The sequence below is a fragment of the Tasmannia lanceolata genome, unplaced genomic scaffold, assembly GCF_043159265.1.
Source record: "Tasmannia lanceolata isolate RefF3 unplaced genomic scaffold, GAP_Taslan_0.1 ptg000019l, whole genome shotgun sequence".
Lineage (NCBI taxonomy): Eukaryota > Viridiplantae > Streptophyta > Magnoliopsida > Canellales > Winteraceae > Tasmannia > Tasmannia lanceolata.
Window position 1 is genome coordinate 31,002,322 of NW_027518696.1, and position 27,785 is coordinate 31,030,106.

Here is a 27,785-nt window from a genome sequence, read left to right on the forward strand (position 1 = left end):
CCATTCTCAAATGGGCTCGGAAAAAAGATGAGACACCGTTCTCAAACGGGCTCAAGGAATGAGACACCATACACATATGGGCTCAAAGAGGATAAGAGACCACTCTCAAATGGACTCGAAAAAATGAGACACCGTTCTCAAACGGGTTCAAGGAGAATAAGAGACCATTCTCAAATGGACTCGGAAAAATGAGACACCGTTCTCAAACGGGCTCAAAGGAATGAGACACCATATTCATATGGGCTCAAAGAGGATAAGAGATCATTCTCAAATGGACTCGAAAAAAAAAGATGAGACAGCGTTCTCAAACGGGCTCAAAGAATGAGACACCATACACATACGGGCTCAAAAAGGATAAGAGACCATTTTCAAATGGACTCGAAAAAAGGAGACACCGTTCTCAAACGGGCTAAAAGGGAATACAATCCCAGGAGATTTGACCAAATTAGTGCTTTGATTAATCCTCCCAAGGATTAATGAGAAATAAAATGACTTGAATTTGCAGTGAACTTGAAATTGATGAAGGATGAAATTATGGGACAACAAAAATTGTGCACGATGAAGACATTGACACTAGGACTTTGACAAATGACGAGACAATAAACATTAGGAACGATGAAGCATGACTAACGTGAATTGTTTAGGAACGCTTTTAGAAGCTTTAACAAGATTTTTTTTCACGAAGAGACTGTTAGTCTTTGCTACTGGGGATTTTGAGTATTGATAACTGAAACACTTGATCTAAATACCTGAAACTGATGACCTAGAACAACGGCTCTCTTGGATACTAAAATTGGAAAGTGGGATTTTTCTCTTGACATGTGTTTGGACAAGCATTTCTTGACCAGGATAGTATTCAACTAACTGGAAAGAAATTCTGAATTTTAATGGTTCATCTTTCTAAGAAATTGGCCCAACCACCATCACATATGAAATTCTCCCAAGCTTCAGGTGCCTTTCTGGGGCATGGTCTTCTTATAGATTGTGCTTTATGATGCTTCTGCTTCTGAATTCTTCTGGAACTGACTTTGCTTAGACTGGATTTTTTTCTCTTAACTCCTGAAGCTCTTGCCTCAGGATTAACTTGGCTCTGGGACAATTGCAGGGAGCTAACGATGTCGGGCCTCTTTCACCGAGACAGTTGCATCATTTGGACACAATGATGGCGATTGACTCTTCTTAAAGAGGATATTTAGGTAAAATACATTATTCAAAGGATCGAGGAACTGTGAAAGGGTGAACTTAGAATAACAAAGATTAACTGACTACACTGACAAACATAGTGATGCTTCTGACTTAGTTAATATTTTGTTTGGTAAGTTTGGCCTTTCAAAGAGTAGTTTCTCAATTGATAAACACTGAACTTCTTCCTTAAAACAGTAAGGCCTCAAGGATTTGATTATCATTCCTAAGATTGCTTGGTTTCAATGCCCCCAGTTTCTAGGATGCCACTTGCACTCGCTTGAACTTCTTTTAGATCTTCAATCTTGATACTGGGTGTAGCCTTCTTGGATATTTTCTTTTACCAAGACTAAGTCGTCTTTTTAAGGTTTTCAACATGGCAGACCGCTCAGCCTTAACTTTTGCCTGAATCGCTTTTTCAGGTTTTCGACTCAGCAGGCCATCCCCTTAACTTTTGCCTAAGCCGCCCTTTCGGATTTTCAACTTAGCAGGAAAATGATCTTAAATTTTGCCTAGACTACCCTTTCAAGTTTTCAGTCTAGCAGATCTTCAAACTCCGTTCTTTTCTTTCTTTCTTTTTCTTTTGTATTTTGGGACCTAGATCCTTGATTCTGAACACCGGAAGGACTTTATAGGTAGGATAGGCTTTTCAAAGAAAAGTCTTGAGGCTTTGCAAAGATTTCGACCGAACCTGTAAGCAGGTTGCCTACGTATCCCAGTGTAGGAATCAGGTCCTGCGTAGTTTAGGGCGGATGCCCCTAGTTTAAAGGTAAATTGATTCTTCTTCTTTTTCTTGATTGATTATCTCTTTTTTTTTTACTCTTTTTTTCTATTTGGAACTATTGAATTTTTTCTTTTGAAACAACCGAACTCGGTTTGACCGAGCTGCCTACGTACCCCAGTGTAGGGATCAGGTGTCAGATGCCCCTAATTTGATGGGTTTTTAAATGATTTATATTCAGGCTCAAAGGGTTTGCAAACGGATATTCTTTTTGACATTAGGTTATGAATTTTGGATTTGTTCGACCAAAGGAGACTTCTAATGTTCAGGTTTGGAATTGATCTACGTTGATGAATTCTCTTTATTATTATTTTTTCTTTTTTTCCTTTTTTTACAGAATTTGACGGCCTTTCCAGGTAAGAGATAATGGGTCTTCTTCTTTCAGGATTCTGATATGTACTTTTGGTTTTTTAAAGCGAACTAGTTTTTTGACATCCTTTATCCATGAACCAGTAACTCTTAATATTTGATGATCGCTTTTCGATACTTGCTTGTGAGCTTTCTTATCTTAAATTTATCAGCTTCACATTATCAATTGATGAATTTGGGAACCAAGGTCATCGACTGGAGACATGAAAGTTGTTTCCAATCCATGCCCCTTGTTTTTTGACATCCTTCATCCATGAACCAGTAACTCTTGATATTTGATTATTGCTTTTCGATGCTTGCTTGTGAACTTTCTTATCTTAAATTTATCAGCTTCACATTATCAATTGATGAATTTGGGAACCAAGGTCATCGACTGGAGACATGAAAGTTGTTTCCAATCCATGCCCCTTGTATAGCACATGTCGCTCACTTCCTTTATTCTTTTGAGCTTTCTATCTAAATCTTGCCCTTGGTATCGGCTGTAGTGCTTCTAGACAATCCTCTTATCTTCGAAATAGGTTTATTAATTTTCCGCGCTCTTTTGGAGGGTAATGTATTTTCAATTGGCATTTATTGAATTAAAGTTTCCGTGCCAATGTGTTTATCATTTCAATTTCTTCCTTGAAATGCTAAGCTCGGCGCTCCTCCTCTTGTTTAAGCATTTGCTGTAACTCAGGTGGAGTTTCGTCGATCCTTCTTCCTCATTTGAGGAATGAGTGTTATTTTTATTGTTATTAAGATCAGAAGCAAACACTGGAACATATGGAGAAAGCAAATTTTATTGAATGGAAGGAAACTACATGATCATGACTCATCCTGAACAGGCTCAGGATTCACATTCTTGACTCAAAGAAAAAAGTAAGAAAAGACTCACTGGACTAGGAATTTATTCAATCTTTGGACGACAGGACTACACTGTCGGACCAAACACAAAGACTAGACTTGATAGTAAAGGACTATGACTTTGCCGCTACTGTCTGATGTTGGAAGCTCGGTGAAGGCTAGCTCATGACTGGTACTTTTGATTTCAGTTTCTTCTTTACTGCAGATGATCCATGCCTCTCAAGTCTAATGGTGTCTAAGCATTATTTAGTGGTGATGCAGCAGCATGATTCGGCAAAGGATTGTTTGCAACATTGGGCCTTTGCTTGAAGGCAAGCTCCTTGTCGTCAATTAAGCTCTGGATCTTATATTTCAAGGCTATGCACTTATCTGTACGATGGACAGGGCCTCTATGGTATTCACAGTGTTAATTTGCTCTCCAGCTTCTTGGTAAGGGATTAGGAGGATCCCTAATGGGGGTTAAAGTGATGCGGCCCGATGCTAACCCTTACTGCAAAATGACTGATGGTGGCAACGGGAGAGGGGTAAATCCTACCTTGGGCTTTCGCCGAGATGCAGCCCTTGTTAGATCAAGTCTGAATACCATGGAGTACTGCAACTGGCCAGTCTTTGATGCATTACTTATTTCGAAAATCTGAGCTGGTATAGGCTCCTTGATATTTTTCGAAGTAAAATTGCCCCTGTTATAAGCCCCATGTGCCATGGCCTCTTTAATTTCTTGAACTGTGGAGATCAGGCTTGCAATATTCATAGTGGATTGATGATTCTGATTCTGATGATATTTCATGGGTTCTTCTGGCGGCAAGGGATCGAGGAATCCATCTGGCAACACTACATCTAATTTTCCTTCGTCATCTGAATCACCGTCACTGTCACTGCTACTACTGAGTTCGATTATTGAATCCGGTTTGGAGAACTCGAATCTCTGATTTCCTATATCCGAAATTTCTTGTCCCTTACTTATTCTCGACCATTTCAGATCATCGGATCATGGATTGGGAGGTTGATGAATTCTCTTCTTGGTTTTTTAAATGATTCTCCATGATCATGTTTATGAGTTAGAGGCCTGAGAGGTTCTTTTGAACTTTCACTAGCCGAGTTCCATATAACAACACTTTGTGCTCTATCATCTTGGTGGTCGGAGTCTTGAGGTTGGGAATAATGCATTTGCTGCTTCATTTGATGAACCTCATGCACCAGGACGGCCACTTGTCTAGAGATATGCGCAATCAGCTCTTCAGAACCCATAACCATTGAATTTTGAGAACACTCATATGCCATGGAGAAGCTAGGACCTTTACCCTTAGAAGCAATAGTGGTTGGACCAAATTTCTCAGTCTGTTGAGCTTTGGTGGATGGATTTTCTTCCTTCAGTTCCTTCATCTGCTGGACAAGCAGGGTTAAGGCTTCCATGATATAAGAGAGCTGGAAATTTTTCATAGAATTTGCCATGAGTATGGAAAGAGGAGATTGGAGATGCTTCCAAAGAAAATGGGCAATTAACTTCCTCACTAACCGAGAATAGATTCAAACCCAAGGAACTTTCCTAGATTCTCAGTGGTGAACAATCCTGACATGGAAACAATAAAAATGGTATATGAGCTTGACATTCATGGAGTGCTATCTCTCAATGACTGAAAATGATTACGGAGTAATGATGTAATCGGGATGATAGAATGAATCCTAAATGATCGAGACATAACAATGATGACACGACTGGGCAGGGGGATGCCCCTAGTTTAAGGACTATCAAAAGGAACTCTTAAGGGCTTAACAGATGATTTTGAAAATGCTTGCCCCTAGAGTAAGAAGAGATTGCCCCTAAACTATGGATGCAATGAATCTAAGAGAAAGATGACCTAGGCTAAATGACCGAGGATGGAAACCCTACCCTAGATAAATGAAATAGCTTAGGGAAACTCTAAGCTACAAGACGCATGACCTTTAATGATAGGAAAATGAGTACCAAGTGATGCGTAGAATGAGACCTAAACAAAGACTAACAAAATGTAGACAAAATGGAAGACAATGAAGGTAACCATCTATGAGAAAGACTAGATACCCTAAGAAATGGATTTTCCTAGCCTAAGCTAATGATAGAGATTAGACAAATTGGGATTGCCTAAGATTAAGAACGGTGGAATACAATGAATGACAGGACTAATTGAGAGAAGGAATTTATAGAATCTGAGAATTATGGAATTGAATGAGAGGGAATTTATTAGATTTAAAAAATGACGGGATCAAGAAGAAATAAGGAAGGATATGTGTATGGCTAAACCATTCAGAAGAAATATCAAAATTTATGATCGAATGATTTGGCGAGGTCGCACAAGATTGATTTTAAAGATAGGTCAAGAAGAAACTAGCCTATGAGATCTTAAGAAAGATGAGATTTATATCCTAATCTCATAGGTAAATTTTTTTAATCTTCTTACATTTTATCTGATGCTACCTGAAGGCATCACATCCTAATTCTAATCTAGCGAAGTGGAGAGAGGATCTCGACTCATGACTTTGTTTGTGTACCTAAAACCGATCGTAGCCATTGGAAGATAGACTACGGCCTAATCTAGACACAAATGGGTAGGATATCCTAATCTAGGCACACACACGTGATGCACGCATGTTCGTATTATATGCAAGTGTGGGGTCATCTAGGGGTAAGGCCAAGAGTTCTCTTAGCGCGAATCCGTGTTCGATATACTCTACAGGCGTCCAGAGTAGTAGTACATGAACCAACGGATCCGTTTACGCACAATAAAGGTACTAGGCTAAGGGTGGAATGCTTCTCTAACACAGAGGCACCGGGTTATGACCTCCCAGTCAACCATGCTAGATAACACTCCGGGTTCCTAAATATGACGTGTGTGTAAGTGAGATGCAAGGGTTTGGATGCAAGTGATGTAAGTGTGTACAATAAGTTCTCGCAATCTATGATGCCTCCAGGTTTTGTTAGATTTAGTCTGTAGTGTAATGTAAAAAAGACGATATCTTTTCAGTTGTTTTTTGTCTGCTGACTTCTGCTTTGCTTCCTTTATTATCAACCCTTTTTTATCAGAATCCTATGACTATGTTTATCTTGTTAGATTCTTATCACTTATCGTCTATCGATTTCCTTTTAATTTCTCAATCTCCTCATTTGTCATTATCTCTTTTTTTTCAATTCCCCCCCCCCCCCCCCCCCCAGGTTTGTTCGAAAGCTTCAAAAGATCTCATCTGATTAGTGATTACACCTCTTTTGAAGTGAGTCCCCTTATTGAATGATAGAGGATGATATTAACGAGAACTACGATATTACGGTGAGAATTGTTTCTTATTTGTTTGTTATAATGATGCATTTATTTCATTCCTGTAAGATTTACTTTATATTTTATTTCTAATAAACTTAAGAAATGGTAATTTGTGGATATTGTTAGCACTCCTGGGGACTCCTCAACACAAAAATCTAAAAAAATGGCATATCCAACCAAATCTGTTGTATGGAATCATTTTACCAAGGAGAAAGGACAAGATGAGGTGAGTGTGGGGGCTAAATGTAACTATTGCAAGAAATCCTTTGCATGCCCAAGTAGCAGTGGCACGAGCAGTCTTAAAAGACATTTGGGTAATGCATGCATCCCTTATACCTCACGAGATAAGAGCCAAAAGTTAGTCTTTTAAATCCATTAGAGATGGCGATGATGTGGAGAAAGGGGCGGGTCTTACGCCTTAGATGTTTGATCAGGATCGAGCTCGAAGAGATTTGGTTATTTTGGTAATTAAGCTCGAACTTCCATTTAACATAGTTGACAAGGCTACCTTTAGAGATTTTATGATAGTTATCCAACCCCGGCTCAAAGTTATATCACGCACAACTATAAGAAAATAGCTGTTAAAGATATATGGAGAGGAGAAACTTAAACTGAAAAGATTGATTGGTGTAAGTCAACGGTTTCTTTAACTGCCGACATGTGGACTTCTAATCAGACTTTAGGTTACTTATGCCTTACAGCACATTTCATTGATGATAATTGGAAGTTACATACGAAGATTCTGAATTTTTGTATGGTTCCAGCTCCGCATGGGGGAGATGTAATTGCGAATGCCATTGACTTGTGCTTGATTGATTGGAATATAAGCAGGTTAAGTACCATCACCCTAGATAATGCCTCAAATAACACCATTGTTGTTAGGACACTTGTTCCGGTACTTTCACGGAAAGGCATGTTACTACAAGAAGGTCGTTTTTTTCACGTTCGTTGTGCGGCACATGTCATCAATCTCATAGTGCAAGATGGGCTATATGAGATTAAAGAATCGGTTGATGTTTTTCGAGGAAGTGTTAAATATGTTCGGGTTCAAAAGCAAGAAAACAGTTGTTTGAAGAATGTATCTTGCAAGAGATGCTTTCAAGTAGGAGAGGCTTATGCATAGATGTAGCTACAAGATGGAACTCCACATTTCTTATGCTAGAGTCTGCATTACAATTTGAGAGTGCCTTCACTCGCTTAAAGGCGCGAGATGCAATGTTTGCAAGAGAAGCCCCTACTATTGTTGATTGGAAGAATACTGAAATTATTTATCGTTTATTAAAGATCTTTTATGATGCTACAAAGCTTTTCTATGGACATAAATATACAACTGCAAATCTATATTTTCATGAGGTTTTTGCGATTCAAGAACACTTGCTTAGGACGCCTATACACGAAGATGTATCTATTAACCAAATGGCTAGTAAGATGCAAAATAAGTTTGATAAATATTGGAAGGAGTGCAATGTGATGCTTGCTATTGCAGTGGTCCTTGATCCTAGGTATAAGCTTAAATATTTGAGTTTTATGTACCATCTTATCTATGCTACGAAGGAAGCCGAATCACAAGTTTCACTTGTTAAGTATGAGGCCTTTAGGATTTATGATGAGTATGTATCTGCTTGTAGTTCAAGGCTAAGGCGAGTTTTACAGTCGGTGGAAAGATTTTCAGAGGTTGACACTGGAACTTCTTCTAGTGGTAAGAGGAGGATTTCTAGTTTACAAAAATAATTTTTCAAGATGAGTGCTGAAAAGAATGATGTTGGGTCGACATCAGAGATGGAACGATATTTGGAAGAAGAGAATCATCTAGATGATCCTAAATTCGACATTTTGAGCTGGTGGAAAATTAACAGCTCAAAATATCCTATACTTTCTCAAATGGCTCGTGATATCTTGCCGATTCCGGTATCTACAGTTGCTTCAGAGTCGACTTTCAGTACCGGTGGTAGAGTTCTTGACAAATATCAAAGTTCAATGAATCTTGGGGTCGTGCAAGCATTGATTTGCACTCAAGATTGGCTACGAGACGTTACATGTGATGGTGATAATGATGAAGAAATCGAAGTTTATCAACATGTTAATGATATTGAAATCATTGAATCAGGTAATGTGACTACACATTTGCTTAGATAATTATAAATATGTTTTAAAAATTCTAATGTATTTTCATCTCTTTTTGAAGGTCTGATTGATTCTCGACAATTTCCATAGATGACTGTCTATAAATTCCTTTGGATAATACTCAACTTTTGTAATGCAAAAATTCACTCATACTTTGTGTTTTTCTTTTTGATGCACAAACCTATCGGAATTCATTTTGGTGCAGATTTTTGAGCTGGAATGTGTTCTGGAAACCTGTTGATGCAGAAACCTGTTGGAATTCACTTAATTTTGAATAACTTTGTACTGGAACAACTTTGTGCTTAATTTTGATCTGGAACTTAATTTTGAGCTGGAACAATACATTATGGTGGTTTTGACTTGTGAGCAACTTTGTGCTTAATATGATAACTATGGTCTATGGCTTGATAAGTTTCTTAATATGGCATTCGAGTAGTCCTGTCCAACAAACATTACCTTGTTGTCATTTGCAAAGAATAGACTCGGAATAGTCATATGACTCATATCATATCTTAAACTAACAGATACTTTGGTTCTAATAGTATTTTGTTATAAATTTGGATGCATGTTAGCAGGTGAGCTGCCTAAAGCTGAGAATCTGAGATGCCTCTGCCTGAGTTACTCCAACTCACAAATGTGTTCTGAAAGCGCAACAGGTTATAGGACTACATCGTGCCGACACAACGGGTACGCTATTCCTTAACTGTGAATTCCCTTGATTTTGTTCATGTGAATTGCCTTGATTTTATCAGTCTTGTAAGTAGGTTCTGTTTGTTCCCTCGTTTATAGCTGAAAGTGTAATTTTAGGTGATCCACGTAGTGTGCTAAGCGTTGTGCTTAATTTGTTCACTGGCCTATGGTGTGCTAAGCATTGTGCTTGATCTGTTCACTGTTTGATTCACATAGCTGAAAGAGTAATGTGAATGTGATTTTTGGTTCTGTTTGATTCACATTGTTGATTCACATAGAGCACTTGTAATGTGAGTGTAATTTTAGGTTCTGTTTTATTCACATAGCTGAAAGTGTAATGTGAGTGTAATTTCTGCTTCTATGAGTTGAGTTGATTCAAGTGCTTGATTCGGCATTGTTTGATTGTAAATACAGCATTGTTTGATTCAAGTGTAATGTGAGAGTAATTTCTGCTTCTATGAGTTGAGTTGCCTTGCCAAACAAGAGTTTTCCTTAAAAAATCGCGTCAACGTGAAAAAAACCCAACCCGACCCGAGATATTTCTCGGGTAGGGTTGGGTTCTTCAAAACCCGACCCGCCCGACCCGAGTTGCAGCCCTAATCTTGCCCCTCCAACGGCAGATCTATCAACTCGCCGTCGAGAATGAAGTTCCGATAAATTCCTCATGCTGGTAGTGATCCTTCCCAAAGTGTTCTTCTCCTTAGGGAATCTGATAGTATTGAAGTCTCCCCCTACAATCCAAGGACCTTGCCACTGTGCCCTTAATTCGTGTAATTCAGACCACAGCATTCTTCTCTCCCTCGCCCTGGGAGGTCCATAAACGATTGAGAGCTTCCATTTTTCATTCCAGTTGGCAGAGGAAAGTAAAATAGAAATGGAGAATGGCCTTATGTCGACGTCCTCCACATTGAACAAGTTATCTTTCCACATGATTATTATCCGTCCCTTCATTCCAGTAGCCTCTTTCGCCAACCATTGCCTGTGATTTCTGCCTCAAAGTCTGTTGATTATTGAGTCAGTGACTCCCATAATCTTCGATTCGATGATTGCCATAACATCCAGTTTTCTACTCTGGACCATGTCCTTCACAGCCCGTCTCTTCTTCGTTGTGCCCAAACCCCTAATATTCCATATTCTGATCTTCATCTAAACAGTACTTTTTCTACTCTGGACCATGTCCTTCACATCCAGTTATTGCAAGCCGCGAACCTCCTCCCCTTTCTCATTTGCTTTTTGCTTTTCTTCTCGCTCCCCTCCCGATTGTTTATATTATCCAAGATGTTCCATGTTGCCTTCTCATTTTCATCATATGAGGTTCCCAGATATTCACCCATCTTAGCCATTTCTTCTCTTTCGTGGTTAGCATCGTCTTCTGCTGGCTTGTTTGAGCACCCGGCATTGGATAACGCCTCCCTGATTTTATCTTAAATTTCAACTCCCATGGAATCCTGGCTGATTCCCAGCTACTCACCCCTTTCTTCCATCTCCGATGACAACTGGTTTTCGTCACCACCGCCATTCGAGTGCTGCTGAAGTTAGGTTTCCATGATACAATTAACTGAAGCTGCGGCCTCTTCATCAAATTGTTCCTCCACAACAATATTTCCATTCTCCAAGTTCTCCTTCTGACTAATATGGTCTCTCGGCTCCAGATTCCTACCACTGCTTGAGATGTCACGAACAAAGTTCAACTCACGCTCCATCCTCCTACAACCGCTTGAGATGTCACGAACAAAGTTCAAATCACGCTCCAGATTAACCGAAGCTGAGGCCTCTTCGTAAAATTGTTCCTCAACCAGATTTCCATTCTCCAAGTTCTCCTTCTGACTAATACGGTCTCTCGGCTCCAGATTCCTACGACCACTTGAGATGTCACGAACAAAGTTCAAATCACGCTCCGTCTTGTTTTTTTTCGTCTTCCACCACTTGAGGTTTAAGAATTCCTCTAAGATCTCCTCCCGCGATAGGGAATCAGCTAGTGGAGGACTCATGCGGTTTGCACTATTCACCGGACTTCTGGTTTTGGCTTAATAGCTCCTTACATCTCTTCTAGGAGATTACTAAATCTCCTTTTCAGAGAAGAGTCAAGGGCTACAGTGTTCCTGTTTTTTATTTCCCCCCAGCTGGCATTGTACTTCTTCTTTTAAACCGGTTTATCTTAAATGAACTAAATGTTCCACCACGTGCTGATCCCGGTTTTCGGTTCCCCTTACTCAAGGCGGGTACCTGTCTCGCATGTGCTTGAAATCTCACCCAAGGTGGACATCTGTCCCCACCAACTCCGTTTTTGAGAACGTGTGGGCCTCCGTTGGGATTCGAAGGCCATATGTCACCACCTTCGTTACTTTCTGGAATTTTCAGGAGGCTTCTGTCACCACAAGTTACCTCATTTGTAACACGTATCATATCAACTGTAACATTAGAGGCTTTGGGCGGTTGCGTGCGTGCCTTGTTCTACCACCTATCTTCGACATGTAACCCCTTTTCTGCAGGCAGATTACTTTTTGACCTTGTCTTTTCAGCTGGCACCTCCAATTGATCATTGACACGCGTCCGATGAAGCAGTCGAAAACTCCCATTCTTCGAGGTTTCCGCCAATCACGATTTCTATTAAAATTTGAATGAACGGTTAGATCTTGATCCACCTCCCTCATTTGTTGATTAACGACGATCCCCATTCCTTTGCGTTTCCGTACAATATCAACATCAGATTGTTTAGATCGAATATGACGGTCGGATTGGAACGCGTTCACATCCGACGGTTTAGGCATCGTCTTCCACAATGGTCTTCCAAACAGAACGACTCACCGTTCTAATGCTTATCTGACATTCTCTCCGGTTGCTGATATAAGTTAATTGGATTCTCCGGTGTTGTATCAGTGTTTTTCCGACTTTCCCCAATAATTCCACCCTCATCGAAAGGATAATGGCTATAGTTCTGGTTTGTCTCCATCGGCCCCAATCTGAGCTCCTCACTGTATTCCCCGACCACTCCTATTGAATACCATCTCTTTTCCACAGATAGGCGAATATACGAACGAAGAAATTTCCATTCGGTTGTAAAGACCTTCGCTGCAGCATACTCCATATGATAGTCTTCATCCCCTTCCATTTAGATCTCCATGGCCAACCCAAATACGCGGTCAAGAGATTCAATCATTGACGAAGCCCACGCATTTAGAGGAATTTTATAAAAACGTATCCAAACCTCCTCATTGTATTCCCCGACCACTCCTATTGAACTTTCCATGTTTTAAAGCTCTTCCAAAAATCAACTAGCCCCCTTATCACCTTTTTGTTTTTTGAAAATTGACAATTTCATTGATAATATGAAGATTACATTGGGGACCAGGGATCCCTACTTGCATTACATAGAATCAATTAAGGGTGGCTAGGAGCATGCTCCTAGACCAGTAAAAAGCAAAAAAATGATCTTCTGGGTCAACCACTACAACGAGTTCTACTCTTCCATGCGATGCCACCCTGCCAAATACCTATTTCACTTCCCTTTTGATTCTTCATCTACTACCGCAACTGAAAATGCCTTCACCGTTGCCCCTTCCTTTCCTTTATATTGCACAATGGTCTCATTTGAAAGTGCCATATTTGTGGACTCCATCAAATCATAGTTGTAACCCGCCACGACACTCAGACTGCTCCACCACTTTCTAGCAGGCTAATTCAAATTTTAAAAATCCCGCTCAAAGGCCTAAAGCTATTGTGCGCCTCTAACAGTGAACGATAGCCAATCCATCGAATCCGATCATCGGCGGCCTCCACCTTGTGCCACCACGCATTCCGAGGGATTCCCATTAAACCACCAAGCCAAAAACCCTAATCTAACCCTAGAGACCACTATTTTTTACCCTAACTTCTTCCCTTTCAGCTTCACCAGAACCTAAAATCCTAATCCTCCCTTATTTTCACCTAATCCTAGAGCCCACCATTGTTTACCCTAATCCTACCCTTCTAGCCCCAACCTCGCACCTCGGATCAAACCCCATCTTTACCCTCCACATCCAACCTCTTCCTTTTTTTCCCTGAATCCGACCACCCTTTTTCACACTCCTGCCACGTCCACCACTTCTGACAACTCATCAGCCCACTTTCTCCATCCACCCAACCCAGATCTGATCCTTTCCCCAGTAAATTCGGCCCACTTGGACCCAGATCCGGCCATTTTGCACCTTCAGCCACCATTGCTGCATCCCCTGCGAGGTATGCCCAACTCCCGCATCATCCGACTACTAACACCTCCCTTGCCCATCAAGGGAGAGAAGGGGAAAGATCAAAAAATAGGAAAGATAGATCTAAGTGAAAGAGAGACCAGAGAGGAAGAACGAGGGCGGAGTAGAAAAAGCAGAAAGAGAGATAATATGAAGAGATCATAAAAGTGAAAGAAAAGAAGATAGGGGGAGAAAGGGATATCAGGAAAGGAGAGCGGGAGATCGATCGAAGAGAGAAAGATCAACGAGAGATGGGGGAGAAAGGGATATCAGGAAAGGAGAGCGGGAGATCGATCGAAGAGAGAAAGATCAACGAGAGATGGGGGAGAAAAAGAAGAGAGAGGGAGAGACGGAAGAGATGAGAGAGAGAGAGAGAGAGACGAAATAGGGAAGAGAGAGAGAGATGAAATAGGGGAGAGAGAGAGAGAGACGAGATAGGGAAGAGAGAGAGAGAGAGACGAAATAGGGAAGAGAGAGAGAGAGAGAGACGAAATAGGGAAGTAAACGCCTCCCTCCCTAGGGTTTCCATCGACCTAGGGAGGGAGCTCCAAAATCGCCTAAAAATCGCCTTCTTTTTCTTTCACAAAATAGGAGGCATAGCACATTTCTATCCAAATAATCATCTACCTAGGCCTCTTTCACACCACCAATCCAAAACAATGACCTCAAAGGAAGACTTGAAGATAAAATAGCACACCTTAGATTACCATTGAAAAAAAAAATAAGTACACCTCAGATTATCATTCAAAAAAAAATTACACCTCAGATCCTTCCAAAACCTAATTCTACATCACACAACCACTCAGCCTAATACCTAAATTATATGACTCAGCAACCCCACAAATTTAACTCCATGACCCTACGATAACATTTTATAACACACCATTGGAAGTCCATCCCCAAGGTAGACCCACTTACCACAAGTGCCACGTCCATTCATGAAAACACCCAGGTAAGGGGAGATGATTTCACCCAATACCCTTAATCATGCGTATCAGCTTATGAATAGGACCTTCAGTAAAATCTAATATGTTCTGCTCACAAAACTAAGAACTCCTTTAGCTCCTTTACTCCATCCGTTTTAAGAGTCAAAGAAGTACACATAGCATTAAACTCTTTGGTGAACCTATCTTTTTCATCAAACTCATTGAAGAAGTCAATCACATCCCATCCCTCTAGTGCCAATCTCCCCTCAGTAAACATTGCCAATTTTACCTCCTCGTTAATGAAGTTGCCTTCTATCCCTTCAAACAATTGCTGGTATATCCTATTAAAACCATCCTATCTAATTCTGGTTTGCCTCAAACCTCCTATGAGAAGAGACTTGGTAAAGGAATTAGTCGGGACTATTATTTATTTTCTTACTTTCTAGTTTCTATTGACTATTAACAGGAGTCTTAGATATGAACTTTAAACCTTGAGCAAGATGCCTTGTGTGAGTTATGGAAATGAATACAATCTCGGCATCTATACTCTAAATGGCTGTCAAGGTAGATAAAAATTGATCTATGCATGACAACAGTGGAGCATAAACCCATCATTTTTCCTCTATAAGAGAATAAAAAAAGGATGTGATCATGACACATACCACTAATCTCAACTCACACAATTTTGTAGTTATCCTTCTACTTCAAGATCAAGAAAAAGGACAATTATAAGGAGAAAATAGAATATAATTAAACCAACAAATAAACCAAAGAATACCCAACATTCTTAAACTATCCATACCTACAAAAAAAAAAGAGAAAGGGCAAGAAAAAGACTACAAATGATTACCATCCACTTCCTATATTCCTAGAAACAATAAAGATGTGCATAAAATAGCAAAATCTGCAGCCTAAGCACCAGAATTACAGCACAAGAAATTAGAAGAGAAAATAGAAGACACAAGACATACGAATTACATTATAAATGCTCTAAAAGAAGTCTATCCAGGCAAGAGAAAGGGAAAGAGAAAAACCAAGAAGATAACTCAGATGACGAAAACAACAACAACAACAATAATAACACTAATAGTAACAACAGCAGCAGCAGCAGTAGCAAAAGATACAATTTCAGTGAAAAACAAGTAATAACTGTAAGCACGTGGTTTTAAACAACTTTTTCAAGACAACCAAATACCCTTGAATTTTCAAAATTTACAACCCATGCCCCTTCTCTTTTAAGTACGCAAAAGACCAAAAAACCCCTACGAATTTACGTTTCCATGCCAAAATGGAAAACGAGATTTTCATCTTCTCCTCTCCAAAATGGAAAACCAGCCCTAAACTATCCCATTTCTCCACCTAAATCTCCCATAAATGGCCGAATCCACTCAAGAATCCCAAAATTGCGCCCTAGATATCCTATTCTAACAACAACAAAAATCTAATTTTCCCTCTTGAAAATATTCCCAAATAACCAAAAGCGATTTGAAATCCCTAATCTCCACCCTATCCTTCATTACCACACGAAATACCCCTCAATCAATCCACTTTACAACGATTTCATTCCAAAAGTTTGCCCAAATATGATTTCTTACAACCCTTGATTGAAACACTAAAAATGGCATTTTTCTCCCCTTTTCACCTATAAATAGACCCCACGACAACCCTTGAAAACACGAAAACACAACCAAAAGCCCACAAACAAGCTCTCAAGCTATCTCCCTCCCTCCTCAAGATTTCTACATTTTCTCACTTTATTTCAGCATTTTCTCTATTTTACACTCTTTTGAATTTTTTTCTTCGTCATTTACACCGGGGCAGCGGCTTGGATGCCGTCTCAACGGCCTTCGACATCCCAAACACAGCCCACACATCTCTTGTCAACACAGAGACACCATCAAGGCCTCTCTCCCGCCTCTTGCTGCCTCGCCAGTCCGCCTGCGACCCAAGATCTAGTAAAGGGGAAGCCTCATACATTTTACATTTATTCAGTGTTACATTTTCTGTCATATGATCATCTTATAGTTGATATATAGTAGGTTCATTATTTGAATATATTTCATATACAGCCTCTCTCTTCATTACTTCTCCTATATACACAATTTCTGTTTGCTTATATTCTGACATCACAATAGTAGGATCGGACATTTTTTTTTTTTTAAAAGAAAAACTTGTGAATCTGTTCTCACAGATCCCTTAGACATTCATTTTTCGAATTCCAAGGACTAAATTGAATCTTGCTTGCTTTCTTATCAATCCTAACTGATACTCATCGTGTAGCAATCTGCATTGACAGATAGCTTGTCTTGGGCTTTCAAATTGATTGACATCTGAACTGAACATTCTTTTATGCTACTTAGGCCCATTTATCATCTAAATTTGCTCCCAGACTGCATAGACTTAACATTTAAATAAACTTGGTTTAAACCCTCTATTTTGAAACTGATTTCTTCATCATCTAATTCAAAGATCAGGTACTCACTGTTTTGCATCGTCACAAGTGACTTTCGCAGGATCCTAAATCCTTATTGTCTTGCACCCGCTATATTTAAAACTCATTTTAAAATCCAAAGCATCACTTATTATAGAATCAAGTAGTCATTTACTCTATGCTTATACTTGTTAGAATTAGTTTTTAATGTTGTTTCATTCATCACTGTAGCTTGTGCCTTGTTTACAAGGAGTAGTCAAATAATCAAATCTGTCTTGTTGCATGCACTAGTATCACTCGTCATTAAATTCCCTACTTTAGGTTGATTGTAATACAGTTAGAATTCTGTGCATCGAGCTTTATTAACACACATTTAAGTTCTAAACGTTACATTGTTCCTTACCTTATACCCATTGGACTCATACGAGGACCAGTTGTACTTACTTCAGTGCACCATTGCATATTAGTAGCGCATAATATTTAATAGGTAATATATTTCACTCTGCTATAGAAATTGGTTTCTTGAACATATTGCTACGCTTGACCTATTTCAAGACATCTCTCACTTTGTTCAAAGGTATTTCAGCTAGGTCATTTGTAGATACTCGCCGTACTCGCTAAAGTCTATTAAGAAATCCAACAAGCATCCTCACTACCAGATAATCACCCTCGCCAAAGCTCATTGTGATCGACTCCTTGAAATCTGCATCAAGCAAGCGTAAATGAATTCTACGCCGCTAAGACAGCCAAAAAAAAAAAACATAGCTCTGCTGTCGTACATTGGCCTTGCCTCCCGCCAATCAAGCAAAGCTCTCCATATCAGGTTGGTACCCCTTAGTCTTAGAATCTTCATTAAGTGACCCAAATTTTAAAGCCCCAACTCCAAAGACAAGATTAAACTTTAAAGCCCCAACCCCAATTCAAAATTTTGCATTTTAAACATTATAAGTTTTCAATAACACTTGCAGTTGAATCCTACATCCACCGAAAAACAAGGGCAACACACATTTAAGCATGCAAAATACTCCAACCACAGTGAAGCCAATTGAAAATAATAATTTTAAAAAAATAAAAAAAAAACATAACATCATGAGTGGTTTGCTCACCTGGTATTACTTTGGGAGGATCTTCCTTCCCATCAGGGGCACATATGTACCTATGCCCCTTATACCACACCATCTGTGGCGCTTTCGGGGCATACAAATTCCCCTCAGGAAGACTAATGTAACAACCAACAACATCTCCTTCAATGTAACCATCATCCCCATACTTCTCCCTCAGAGCTTTATGAACCTTACTCCCATCCACATCCCTGTACCCAAAACTATTACCATCATACCCAACTGGTGCCTGCAAATCCCCCTTATCCGTAGACCACCCAAGCCTTGTGTGTCCAGTTTCACCAAGCTTTAAGACCTTAATTTCAAAGAACCAAGCACCTTCAACTACCCCTCTTGTAGCCCTAACCATTCGATAGCCCTTAGAACTGGAGGCCGAAAGGCGGTCCTCGCTCAACTCGACCTTCTCAGCTTTGTAGACCTTTGAGAGGCAGATTTTCATGTCAGGAGTGTCGTCGTTCTTGTCAGGAAAGCGAGGGACCGGGGTAGTGAGTACTGTGTCTTCTGCGGCGGTGGGTTTGGTAGGTTTGGTCTTCTTCTTGCCCTTACGGGAGATAGATTTGGTCCAAACAGTGTTGGTGTTTTTCTTCTTTGGTTTCTTGGTTGTCCCAATCTTTTTCTTCTTTGGAGTCTCTGGTGCCCTAATTGAGGTTATTTTTGGCATTATTGTGGGTGATGGTATGTCTGTCTCTGTAAAGGATGAGAGGGGTTTTTGCTTCTTACAGGGTATGATAGTGTCTTCTTCTTCTTCGTTGTCGTCTTCGTATCCGTTTTCGTTGGATTTGGGGACTGGTGGGAAAGTTCGACAGGAGAGATCAATGTCTTCTTCTTCATCGTCTTCATCTTCGAGCTCTTCATCATCTTCTTCGACTTCTACTGGGTGCCCTTCTTCTTCTTCTTCTCCTCCTCTTTCATTGCTGTCGTTGAGGTGATTGTTGTGGTTATTGGAGGAGGGTTTCTGTTTTGGGGGCTGTGGTGTGGAGGCCTGGGTGTGGTCGAGAGCGCCATTTTTCCATTCATTTTCGTCGTCGTCGTCTTCTTCATCGTCTCTGTATGTAGCTAGCAGGTTTTCCATTGCAGAAAGGCAGTGCAAAGAGACCGAGTGAAATGAGATGAGGAGGGACTTCCCGGCCAGAAGAAAGATGAAAGTTTGCTTTACAAATTTTGGGGGAACTGACCATGAGTGGACCCCATCCGATTAGTGGCGTAAGCAGATGGATCCAACCACACGACACGATTGTTGTATAATAATCAATGGCAACAGGGGCCGTAAATTCGCCCCCTTCAGAGATAAATTCACCCCCTTTACTGTGCACTTCACAGAATCACAGGCACCCACGCAGCGCCAGGACAGCGCTTTCAAAGATCCAATCAGTTCATTTGTTGTGACCTAGCGTAAATAGAACCTACCGAAAAAATCATGTCACTAAGATGATCCTAATTCTTCGATCGATGGAGATTTATGTATAGTGTCATCATATTAGACTTGAGGATTAGGATCATCCGATTGAAATGATTTTTGAGGCACAGCCTATTTACATTGAGGCTCAATAAATGAACAATTTCAATCTTTGAACAAAGTGACCTTAGTGAATTTTTCTAAGAAAATATGCATGGTGGGGCCAACCTATTGTATGTCACCTGCATGAATTAATGTAATGCATATAGATGCCATACAATAGGTGGGCCCCACCGTATATTGTGTCCATGAGTAGCCGAGCATATATTTTGAAAAATACAATGAAGCTCACCTTGTTCGAAGATCCATACCATTCAGTTGTCAGCCCCAATTTATGTTATTGGACTGTGCCGTAAAAACCATCTCCTTTTTTTTTTTATAGGTGTACAACCATCTCCTTATCTCCTTTGGATGATCCTAATCCTCTAATATGTAGATAAACTACACCATATAGAAATATCTGCAGATCAAACAGTCAGATCATCATATGGAGGTGATTTTCGTGGTATGGCGTATTTATGTTGGAAACTAACAACTAAATCGTTTAGATCATTGAATAAGTGGGCCCTGCTCTATTTTTAAAACAAAATATACACACCCACGTACAAACACCATAAAACGTATATGTATTAGAAAATTCATAGGAGCCCACTTCTTAAACACTATGTGGCCTAGGTGTATGGCAACCCAAGAGGGGGTAAATTGGGTTTTAGAAAAAATTGCCATTTTAAAGAATTAATGACACATTTAAAACCAAAGAACAATTTCCAAATTCAAACAAGAAAGATAAAAATCTAAGTGCACGAATAAAAGTAAAGAGCAAAGACAGAACGCAGTGCACTGGAGATTTTTATAGTGGTCTGGTCAAAATCCGGACGTACAGCCAGTTTACCAACAACAGTTGATGGCTTTTCCTAAAATTTGATCTCCATAACTTTGGTGAAGATCCCACAGTTACAAAAAAATTGAAGAAGGCCCTGCGTCTCAACCACTTGCCCACGAAGATATCTCTACGTTTTCGAACACTCGCTTATGGAGATGGCTCTATGTATCCAAACACTTGCCAATTACAAAGTAAACGAAAGAATGCCTTCTTCAAGGCTACAACAATTTGGCTCACAAAAATCAAGCAAAGATATACAAGATGAAGCCTAGAGTCTGATTGCACACAATTGTCCCCAAGAGAGGCACTAAGGATCTTTTTCACTCAAGTGATGTTTCAAGAAAGTATTAGAGTGTGTTCTCTCATTATAAGGGGTTAATGAACCCACATATAGCCTGAAAGCCCAGAACTAGCCGTTTGGAACACCTCCCAACGGCTCTCTAACAACTAGTTTTTACTAGCCGTTAGGATTTTTTATTTTGAAGCAGATCCGTTGACGGACGTCTGTCAACTCCCACAGACGTCCATGGATAGTTCAATCCGGTTTGCCCTATAAACTTCGGAAATACATATCCCAGTTGTTTCTTATCCTATTTTGATGATCTTGTGCTCTCAGGAAAGCTAAGGGAGTATTAAAAATAACTTTAAAATCACTTGAAAATACCTTAGAGTCATTATCTATAAGATAAAGGCCACGGGTCAATAATGGAAGTGCCAACTTAGTTCTTTTTCATTTTCAAGCCGGCTTTAGCACTTGGGTTTTGGACCACACGATTTCCCTTGTTGATTTAACTTAATTAGGGTCTTTGTAACCTCCTTCGATACCTCTTATGAATCCTAAGTGTGGATTGGACTTTTGTAGACACCCCATTTTGACCGAACCATAAACCCTTGCGTGTGAATACAAAATATTTCAAATAAATGAATTAGTGTCCCGAAATTAACCCTATATTAAGTTAGGATCCCAAGTAGGTCTCTGCAAAATCTCATACAAATCAGACTAAAAATGCTTAATAGGACGAGACAAGCTTGTACAAATATCAAAAATGAGGTTTTGGTAGAGTGGTGTGAATTATCCAAAGAATAGTGGTTTAAGGGAAGAAAGATGAGAATATGGCATTTTTTTAATAAGGCGAATAGGGGTCAGATAATCCAAAATAAGTGACTCATGGGGAAAAAGAATAAAGTGTATTATTTCTCTTTAATTGAAGTAAAAGGGGGGGGGGGGGGGGGGGGGGGATCTTTCATTTTCTTGAGTAAGAAAACCCTAGCAAAGCATTTTAGAGAGAGGGAGAAACCTATACCCTTATATTTTCCCTTTTTTTCTCTTCTAAACCCTAACTCATCTGCCCAAATGTCTTCTTCTCTATCATTCCTCATTAGAATTTTTTTTGTTTTCTGATCGATCTTTGAAGATTATTCTATACATTTGTTGCTTTTGTTCTATCGTTTACCCTTTTTATCCTTAAATCTAAGCTCCTTCTCACCTTACCAGGCTGGGTCCCACCCAGTCCATACCTAGGCGGGCCCCACTTAGGAGTTAGGACCCCTTCATAGGAAGGTGAAAATGCCGATTTTGGGGCGACCTAATTTAGTCGTGGCGGACAATATATTTTCAGGAAAGCCCTAATACAAGCGACCCTGGACATCATTTCTCAGACTTAACAGTGTTCTTGGACTCGTAGAAGTGTAGAAGTAGAACCGAAGCAAAAACAGGAAGCAAGCTTCGTGGCGGAGAGAGAGAGAGATGGTATCACGTATTGGAAAGAAGGTGGGGGAGATGGGGTTCAACGTGGGTGGCGGTGCCATCAACTGGTTTCCCGGTCATATGGCTGCAGCCACCCGAGCCATTAGAGATCGCCTCAAACTCGCTGACCTAGTAATCGAAGTCCGAGATGCCCGGGTAACTCATTCTTCTTTCTCCTTCTCTTCCTGCCATTTCTTTTCCATTTCGCTTCCATTTACTTCTGTTAAATCGGTATATCGCATCTTTTTTTTTTGTTTTGTTTTACTTGCCCCTGTTCTATTCTATTCCGTTCTTTTGTGTCTAAGAAAGGGCATGTTGTAGCGACTCGTATTCAGAGTTCTATGGCATGTAGCCTGATTTAGGGCATGTTGAAAGCCTGGCCAGTGAGGAAATCATTCAACTGGTTTACCCAAGTCGCTGGGCTAGTCCCGGTTCTCTTCATGTAGGCGTTGTCGTTCTTCACGTAGGCTGCGAAGTTAGTCCTAAGTCTAATTTGGATTGAGTTGGTTAAAGATTTGAAACTTCTGTTCTAGACTATATGTGCGTGTGTGTGTGTCTCCTATTGACTGCATTGAGAGTATGGCAGGGCCTTTTGGGTTGTATTTGAAAGGTGATGATGCTCAACTCCTGCCGAGCGATTGGACGGCTGTGATGGCTTTGATCCTGCCTACTGTTGCCTCATCCTGCGACCTGCGTCCACAGACAATAAGTTAGGGACCAACCAGAGTCGGAACTCCGGGGAACCCCGTACGCTCAAGTCAGTTAAGAGATCAATAGAATGAGAGCTTGGAACGGGAAGATGGTGCGTTACCTCAAAAACAATGAGTGTGGGGAGCCAATGCTTGGAGTAAAGAGGAGGGTTCCCCTTTGTAGAAGGAGGCTCTATGGTCCCGGCACCAAGTGACAGCAGCATAGTGCCGTGTATATCGTTGGAGAGATCTCTGGGATATGGCGAAGTACGATGGGTCAATGGCGGTATGGCAGGGCAAGGCACCTGTGTTGTCATTGATGGTTACAATACTGAGGTTAGGTGATGGCAGAAGATAGGGTACGGTCCTTTAGCATTGCTATCATCCTCCCTGTCAAAGGGGTCTATTGGTGGAGATCGGTAGCGGTGGACACAGATATTTGCCAACTCCGGGCCACTTATTGTCATCCGGAGGGTTGCTCATGGTTTATCCCCATCATTTAAGCCCCCCCCACTTATTCGAGCCGGTACAGGTCAGAGAAGTAGATTTGGCCCTACGATCACTTCACTAGATTAATCTGGGGCGGAGACAAGTGTAGCGGTGATATGCTGGGATTTTGGCCTTTCCCGAGATAGGGAATAGGGCTTCGAATTGAAGCAGTGCAGTAATAACACGGGTTATCGAGGCGTGGTGAGGAGTTAAGTGCACGGGGATCTCGCGCTTCAAATCTTCTGGCGGGGGTTAGTCAATCGGAGATGTCCACGTGTCGCGGTTTTGGGAGGAAGCGACTCTTGTTATGAACCGAGGTGGCCTTCTGAAGCAGTGAAGAGGATTCTATAAAAAAGGCCTTTCGGCATCCACAGTTAGGGATTCTTTCCTTTGTTTCTCTTCTTTCTTATTCTGTATCGTTTGACAACTTTGCCGTTTGAAATGGAGGATGATGGTGGAGGGAGAGTGCTCGCGAGAGGGAGTGACTCAACTTCCCTGTGGAGCAGTGTCTTGGTGGAACGAGACCTCGTTTTTTTCAGTGAAGGAGGTTCGTCTTGTGCTAGGCAACTCCTCGGAGGTTTCTGTTTTCGGGAAGGGCTGTCCTGGCTGTTACTTATGATGTGGGGTGGGGAGGGGGGTTGGTTCGCGTCACTGCTCGCTTGAAGACGTTGGCCGTCAAGAGCTTGGAGCAACGAAGGAGGAGAGGAACTTCACGAGGTGTGATCCTGCTTAGGGACGACCTCTATTGCTGCCTTGTACGACCGTTCAGTTCTCGAGTCTTGACTGTGGTGGTTTGTCTTTTTCCTTTTGTTTTATAATCGGCTGAGAGCCTTACTTGTAAACATTTTGGAGTGGAATGGATAAATTTTTCTCTTCCTTTTATCTATCTGTCTGCTGTTTGTCTGATCTGCTAGCTGAGAGGCGGTACGCCGAGTGTCTAGGGACTCTCATAGCGAGGGCTTTCTCAGATGTAGGATAACACTAGTGAGGTTTGAGGTCTGAACTTGTAAACTTGAGTTAAAGAGTTTGTAGTTCGCCGCTGCTGGTGAGTCATCGTCGGAGAGCTCATGTCTTACACAGTCTTATGGGGTGTTTGCCTTTCAAGGAGATAGAGATTCCGGTCCCTTACGGGTCTTAGATTTAGGAGTTGGCTCTTTAGTTCTGAAAATTCCCCGCTATGAAAGCCGTCGAGGTAGTCGGCTGGTTAGCAAGGTGTTTCGCTTGGTTGACTTACAGAGCTGAAGCGTTCGGCAAGGCTAGACGCTCTTGACTAGGCCGCAGGGCTGGAGGAATCCTTTTGCGTTTTCGGCTAGCCCGAGAGATGTTTCGCTCGTATAGGCCGCGAAGCTGACGCACTTAGCGAAGCTCGTGAGGCTGGGCGCTCTCGTCTAGGTCGTGATGCTGGAGAAATATGTGAAGCTTTCGATTAGCCTGCGAGATGTTTCGCTCATCTAGGTTGCAAAGCTGGAGAAACCAGGGGCGCATTCGACTAGTCCACGAGATGTTTCACTCATCTAGGCCGCGAAGCTGATTGCTGGAGAGGCCTTTTTGTCTAGCCCGTGAGATATTTCGCTCGTCTAGGCCACGAAGCTGATTGCTGGAGAGGCGCGTTCGTCTAGCCCTCTAGATATTTCGCTCGTCTAGCGAGGGCTTTCATAGATGTATGATCCAGAAGCAGGGCTAGAAAGAAAACAAGACGAGCTATCAGGCTGGGCAAAAGTGGCAGCGGGCTGCTTGCCTCTATCACGATTGATAAGTATTGAATCTGTAGAGATCGATGTAGCAGGAGCAACAAGAGCAGGGACCATCAGAAGCCGCAACTGAAGCATAGTAGGGCGGGAGGGGTTGGATGTAAATTATAGTAGTAGTCAGCACTGTGGCCATTCATACGACACTGGGTACAATATCGAGACCCATGACCACGACCTCCCCCTGAATCACGGCCACGACCAACACCATCACTATCACGGCCGCGGCCAAATCCCAAAAACGCGGCCGCGATCTCCACCAGTAGAAGCAGCAAGGGTAGACCTATCAACACGCTGGTCACTGCCTGGAAGGCTGGAACTTGGAACAGCCCGCATACGCTGTATCCTATAAAACGTGTCAGGAAGAGACGGAAGAGAACCAGAACCGATGATTTGCTGGCGTAGCTGAAGATAACTGAGGCCCAAGTAGTCAAGATAGCGAACAACACGCAAGTCCTCCTGACGCTTCGCAAGAACGTCAGGATCTACTGTGAACGGCATAAGCAGGTCAAGCTGCTGACAAAGGGAAACATAAGAATTGTAGTGATCACCAATGGACATCTCCCCACAATGGAAACCAAGGCAGTCAGAGAATAGGTGACACATTTATGTGACGTCAGCGCCAGAGTACAAAGTCGAATACATCATATTAGCAGCCACCTGGGGTTCCACAACACTCCATAGAAATGATCGGATTACTGCATCCTCCTGTTCCCATCTCTCAAAGGGGGAATCTATAGAGGCTGGTGGGACACCCTCAAGAAAATGAACTTTATCTCGACTAAGAAGGTATGTGCGAATTGCCCTTCGCCAAGGAAGATAATTTTCCCATCAAGTTTTATGGAGGTCATCTGGAGAGGGGCCTCCACGGGGGAATAACTAGAAGTAGAAGCGATATTGGAAGGAGGGACCTAATCAACCTTAAGGGAGGCCATTTTATGCGAAGACGAATCGACTGGATCCATAACAACAACCTACGATAGTTGGCAACCACAACAATAATGCCAAGAACAACTAGCAGCAAGCAACCTCCAATACTCTGGAAGCCAACAAGATCAACCCAAGATCAATACACTAATAATAGGAATGTCAGAAAACATCCGACAACCACCAAGAACAACAAGGGCCAATCACCAACTCAGGGAGACCATCCTCACCACCAACGAAGTAACACACAGACAAATAACGCACCACCAAGTCTCAAGGAACATCTCCAAAACAACCAATAATCACCAATAATTCCACCACCAACAACACCAACACTAATCACCTCCAACCAACAACCACCAACAACCAACACCACGACCACCAACAACCACCAACAACAATCACCAACAATCACCAATAATCACGAACGACAATCACCAATAAGTCCACCGCCGACCAACAATCACCACCGACCAACAATCACCAACAACCAACAATCACCAACAACCAACAACTAACACCAATCCACAAATATAGTCACCAAAAAACGCTTTCATAGACATCAAGATGCGGTTCCGGGACAAACAAAGGGTCAATGATACTCAACAAACATAGTAGAGAGAAAATAGGACAACCAACCAATGTCCCGGAACCGATAATGAATTAAAGGAGAAGAGGAAACAAGTTTAGCACGTAAAGAGAGAGGGAATTAAGGGCTGATTTGAAGAGAAGACGAAGAAAGAGATGATAGAAACGTAAAAAGAAGAGAAAATGGACGTAAGAAATAGGTCTAGGGTTAGGGTGAAGTGAAAAGTTACATGTAGGAACTTTTAGGGTTAGGGTTAGAAGTCATAAGGCACTTAGGATAGGAAAATGAAGGAAAATGTTTGGGAAGGTAAATTCGGGGGGTGGTGGGGGGGGGGGGGGGGTTGGGGAGATTGTGGGAGGAAAAACAAGGGTTGGGGGTCTGCGGCTAGGGTTCAAAGGGTTAGGTGGTGCGCGGTTGAGAGGAGGGTTAGGGTTAGGGTGGTGTGAGGCAAGTGATGGAGAAAGAAAGATGAGGCTTCAGGTTTTATTGAAAACCCAAAAGGGTTTGGCTAGGGTTCCAAAAAAAGGGAAGAAAGAGGAGTGAGAGGAAGATAATGGTACCCTTAACAAAGAAGAATCACTTCCACCTTTAGTTCTGATACCATTTTTAGATTTCTACATGGTTAAGTGAATGATGGAAGAGAAGGTGAAAAGAGAGGAGAAGAGAGATAGAAAGTGGTGTGAATGGGAGAGAACCAAAACTTTCGTTCTTCCATCCCATTAATAGGCATGAATACATTTAACAAAAAGAAATGGATGAACGTTTTGTACCAATAGGAAAATTGGTACAGAAACCAGGAATGGAATGTGGGTTATGTACCAGTCCATTTCACTTCGTTTGGACGAAATAGGGTGAAATGCCCTATTTTGTTCGAAGTCAAATTTTTTAAATTTCTAAATATTTTAATCAACATATTTTTCTTTTGGTTTTTTCTTATTTAGCCTTCTTTTTGGCCCTTTTATATATTTTTACATCCTAAAATACATGAGTTAAAGACACATGAAATACCTATTACATCAAGAATTCCTGAAATAATACCCCTAGAGAAGCAATCCAAAAAAATAAAATTTTCTTCTTGGGCACCATGGTCATTACCTTGCTCAGGTAACGAATCATTATCGGACTACATGACATCTGTGCTACATTTTCTCAAAATTTTCATGTTTCTTCTACTTCCAAATCATTCAACACTAAAGGGAGAAGTCTTTGCCCCCCTCAAAGTGGTGTTTTCGAAAGATTTACCTTATTTTAGGTTTTTTGCCTTTTTAAGA

The 27,785-nt window shown here is 41.3% G+C and overlaps 2 protein-coding genes across 3 annotated transcripts in view; one reads left to right on the forward strand and one right to left on the reverse strand.

Moving 5' to 3' along the window:
• Nucleotides 1-19,204, reverse strand: part of LOC143853081 (protein TRAUCO-like) — a 28,975-nt gene extending 9,771 nt beyond the window's left edge. Inside the window, exon 1 of one of the 2 annotated variants that reach the window (XM_077362801.1) lies at nt 17,972-19,201. In XM_077362801.1, coding sequence (XP_077218916.1) covers nt 17,972-19,058 — 1,087 coding nt within the window. In that variant the 5' untranslated portion in view covers nt 19,059-19,201. Of the gene's footprint in view, nt 1-17,971 lie in introns of both variants that reach the window. The other variant, XM_077362802.1, reaches the window with a different exon arrangement.
• Nucleotides 19,205-21,584: 2,380 nt separating this feature from the next.
• Nucleotides 21,585-27,785, forward strand: part of LOC143852248 (P-loop containing nucleoside triphosphate hydrolases superfamily protein) — a 60,596-nt gene continuing 54,395 nt past the window's right edge. Inside the window, exon 1 of the mRNA XM_077361649.1 lies at nt 21,585-22,228. Within this exon, the coding sequence (XP_077217764.1) occupies nt 22,073-22,228 (156 nt within the window). The 5' untranslated portion in view covers nt 21,585-22,072. The remainder of the gene's footprint in view (nt 22,229-27,785) is intronic.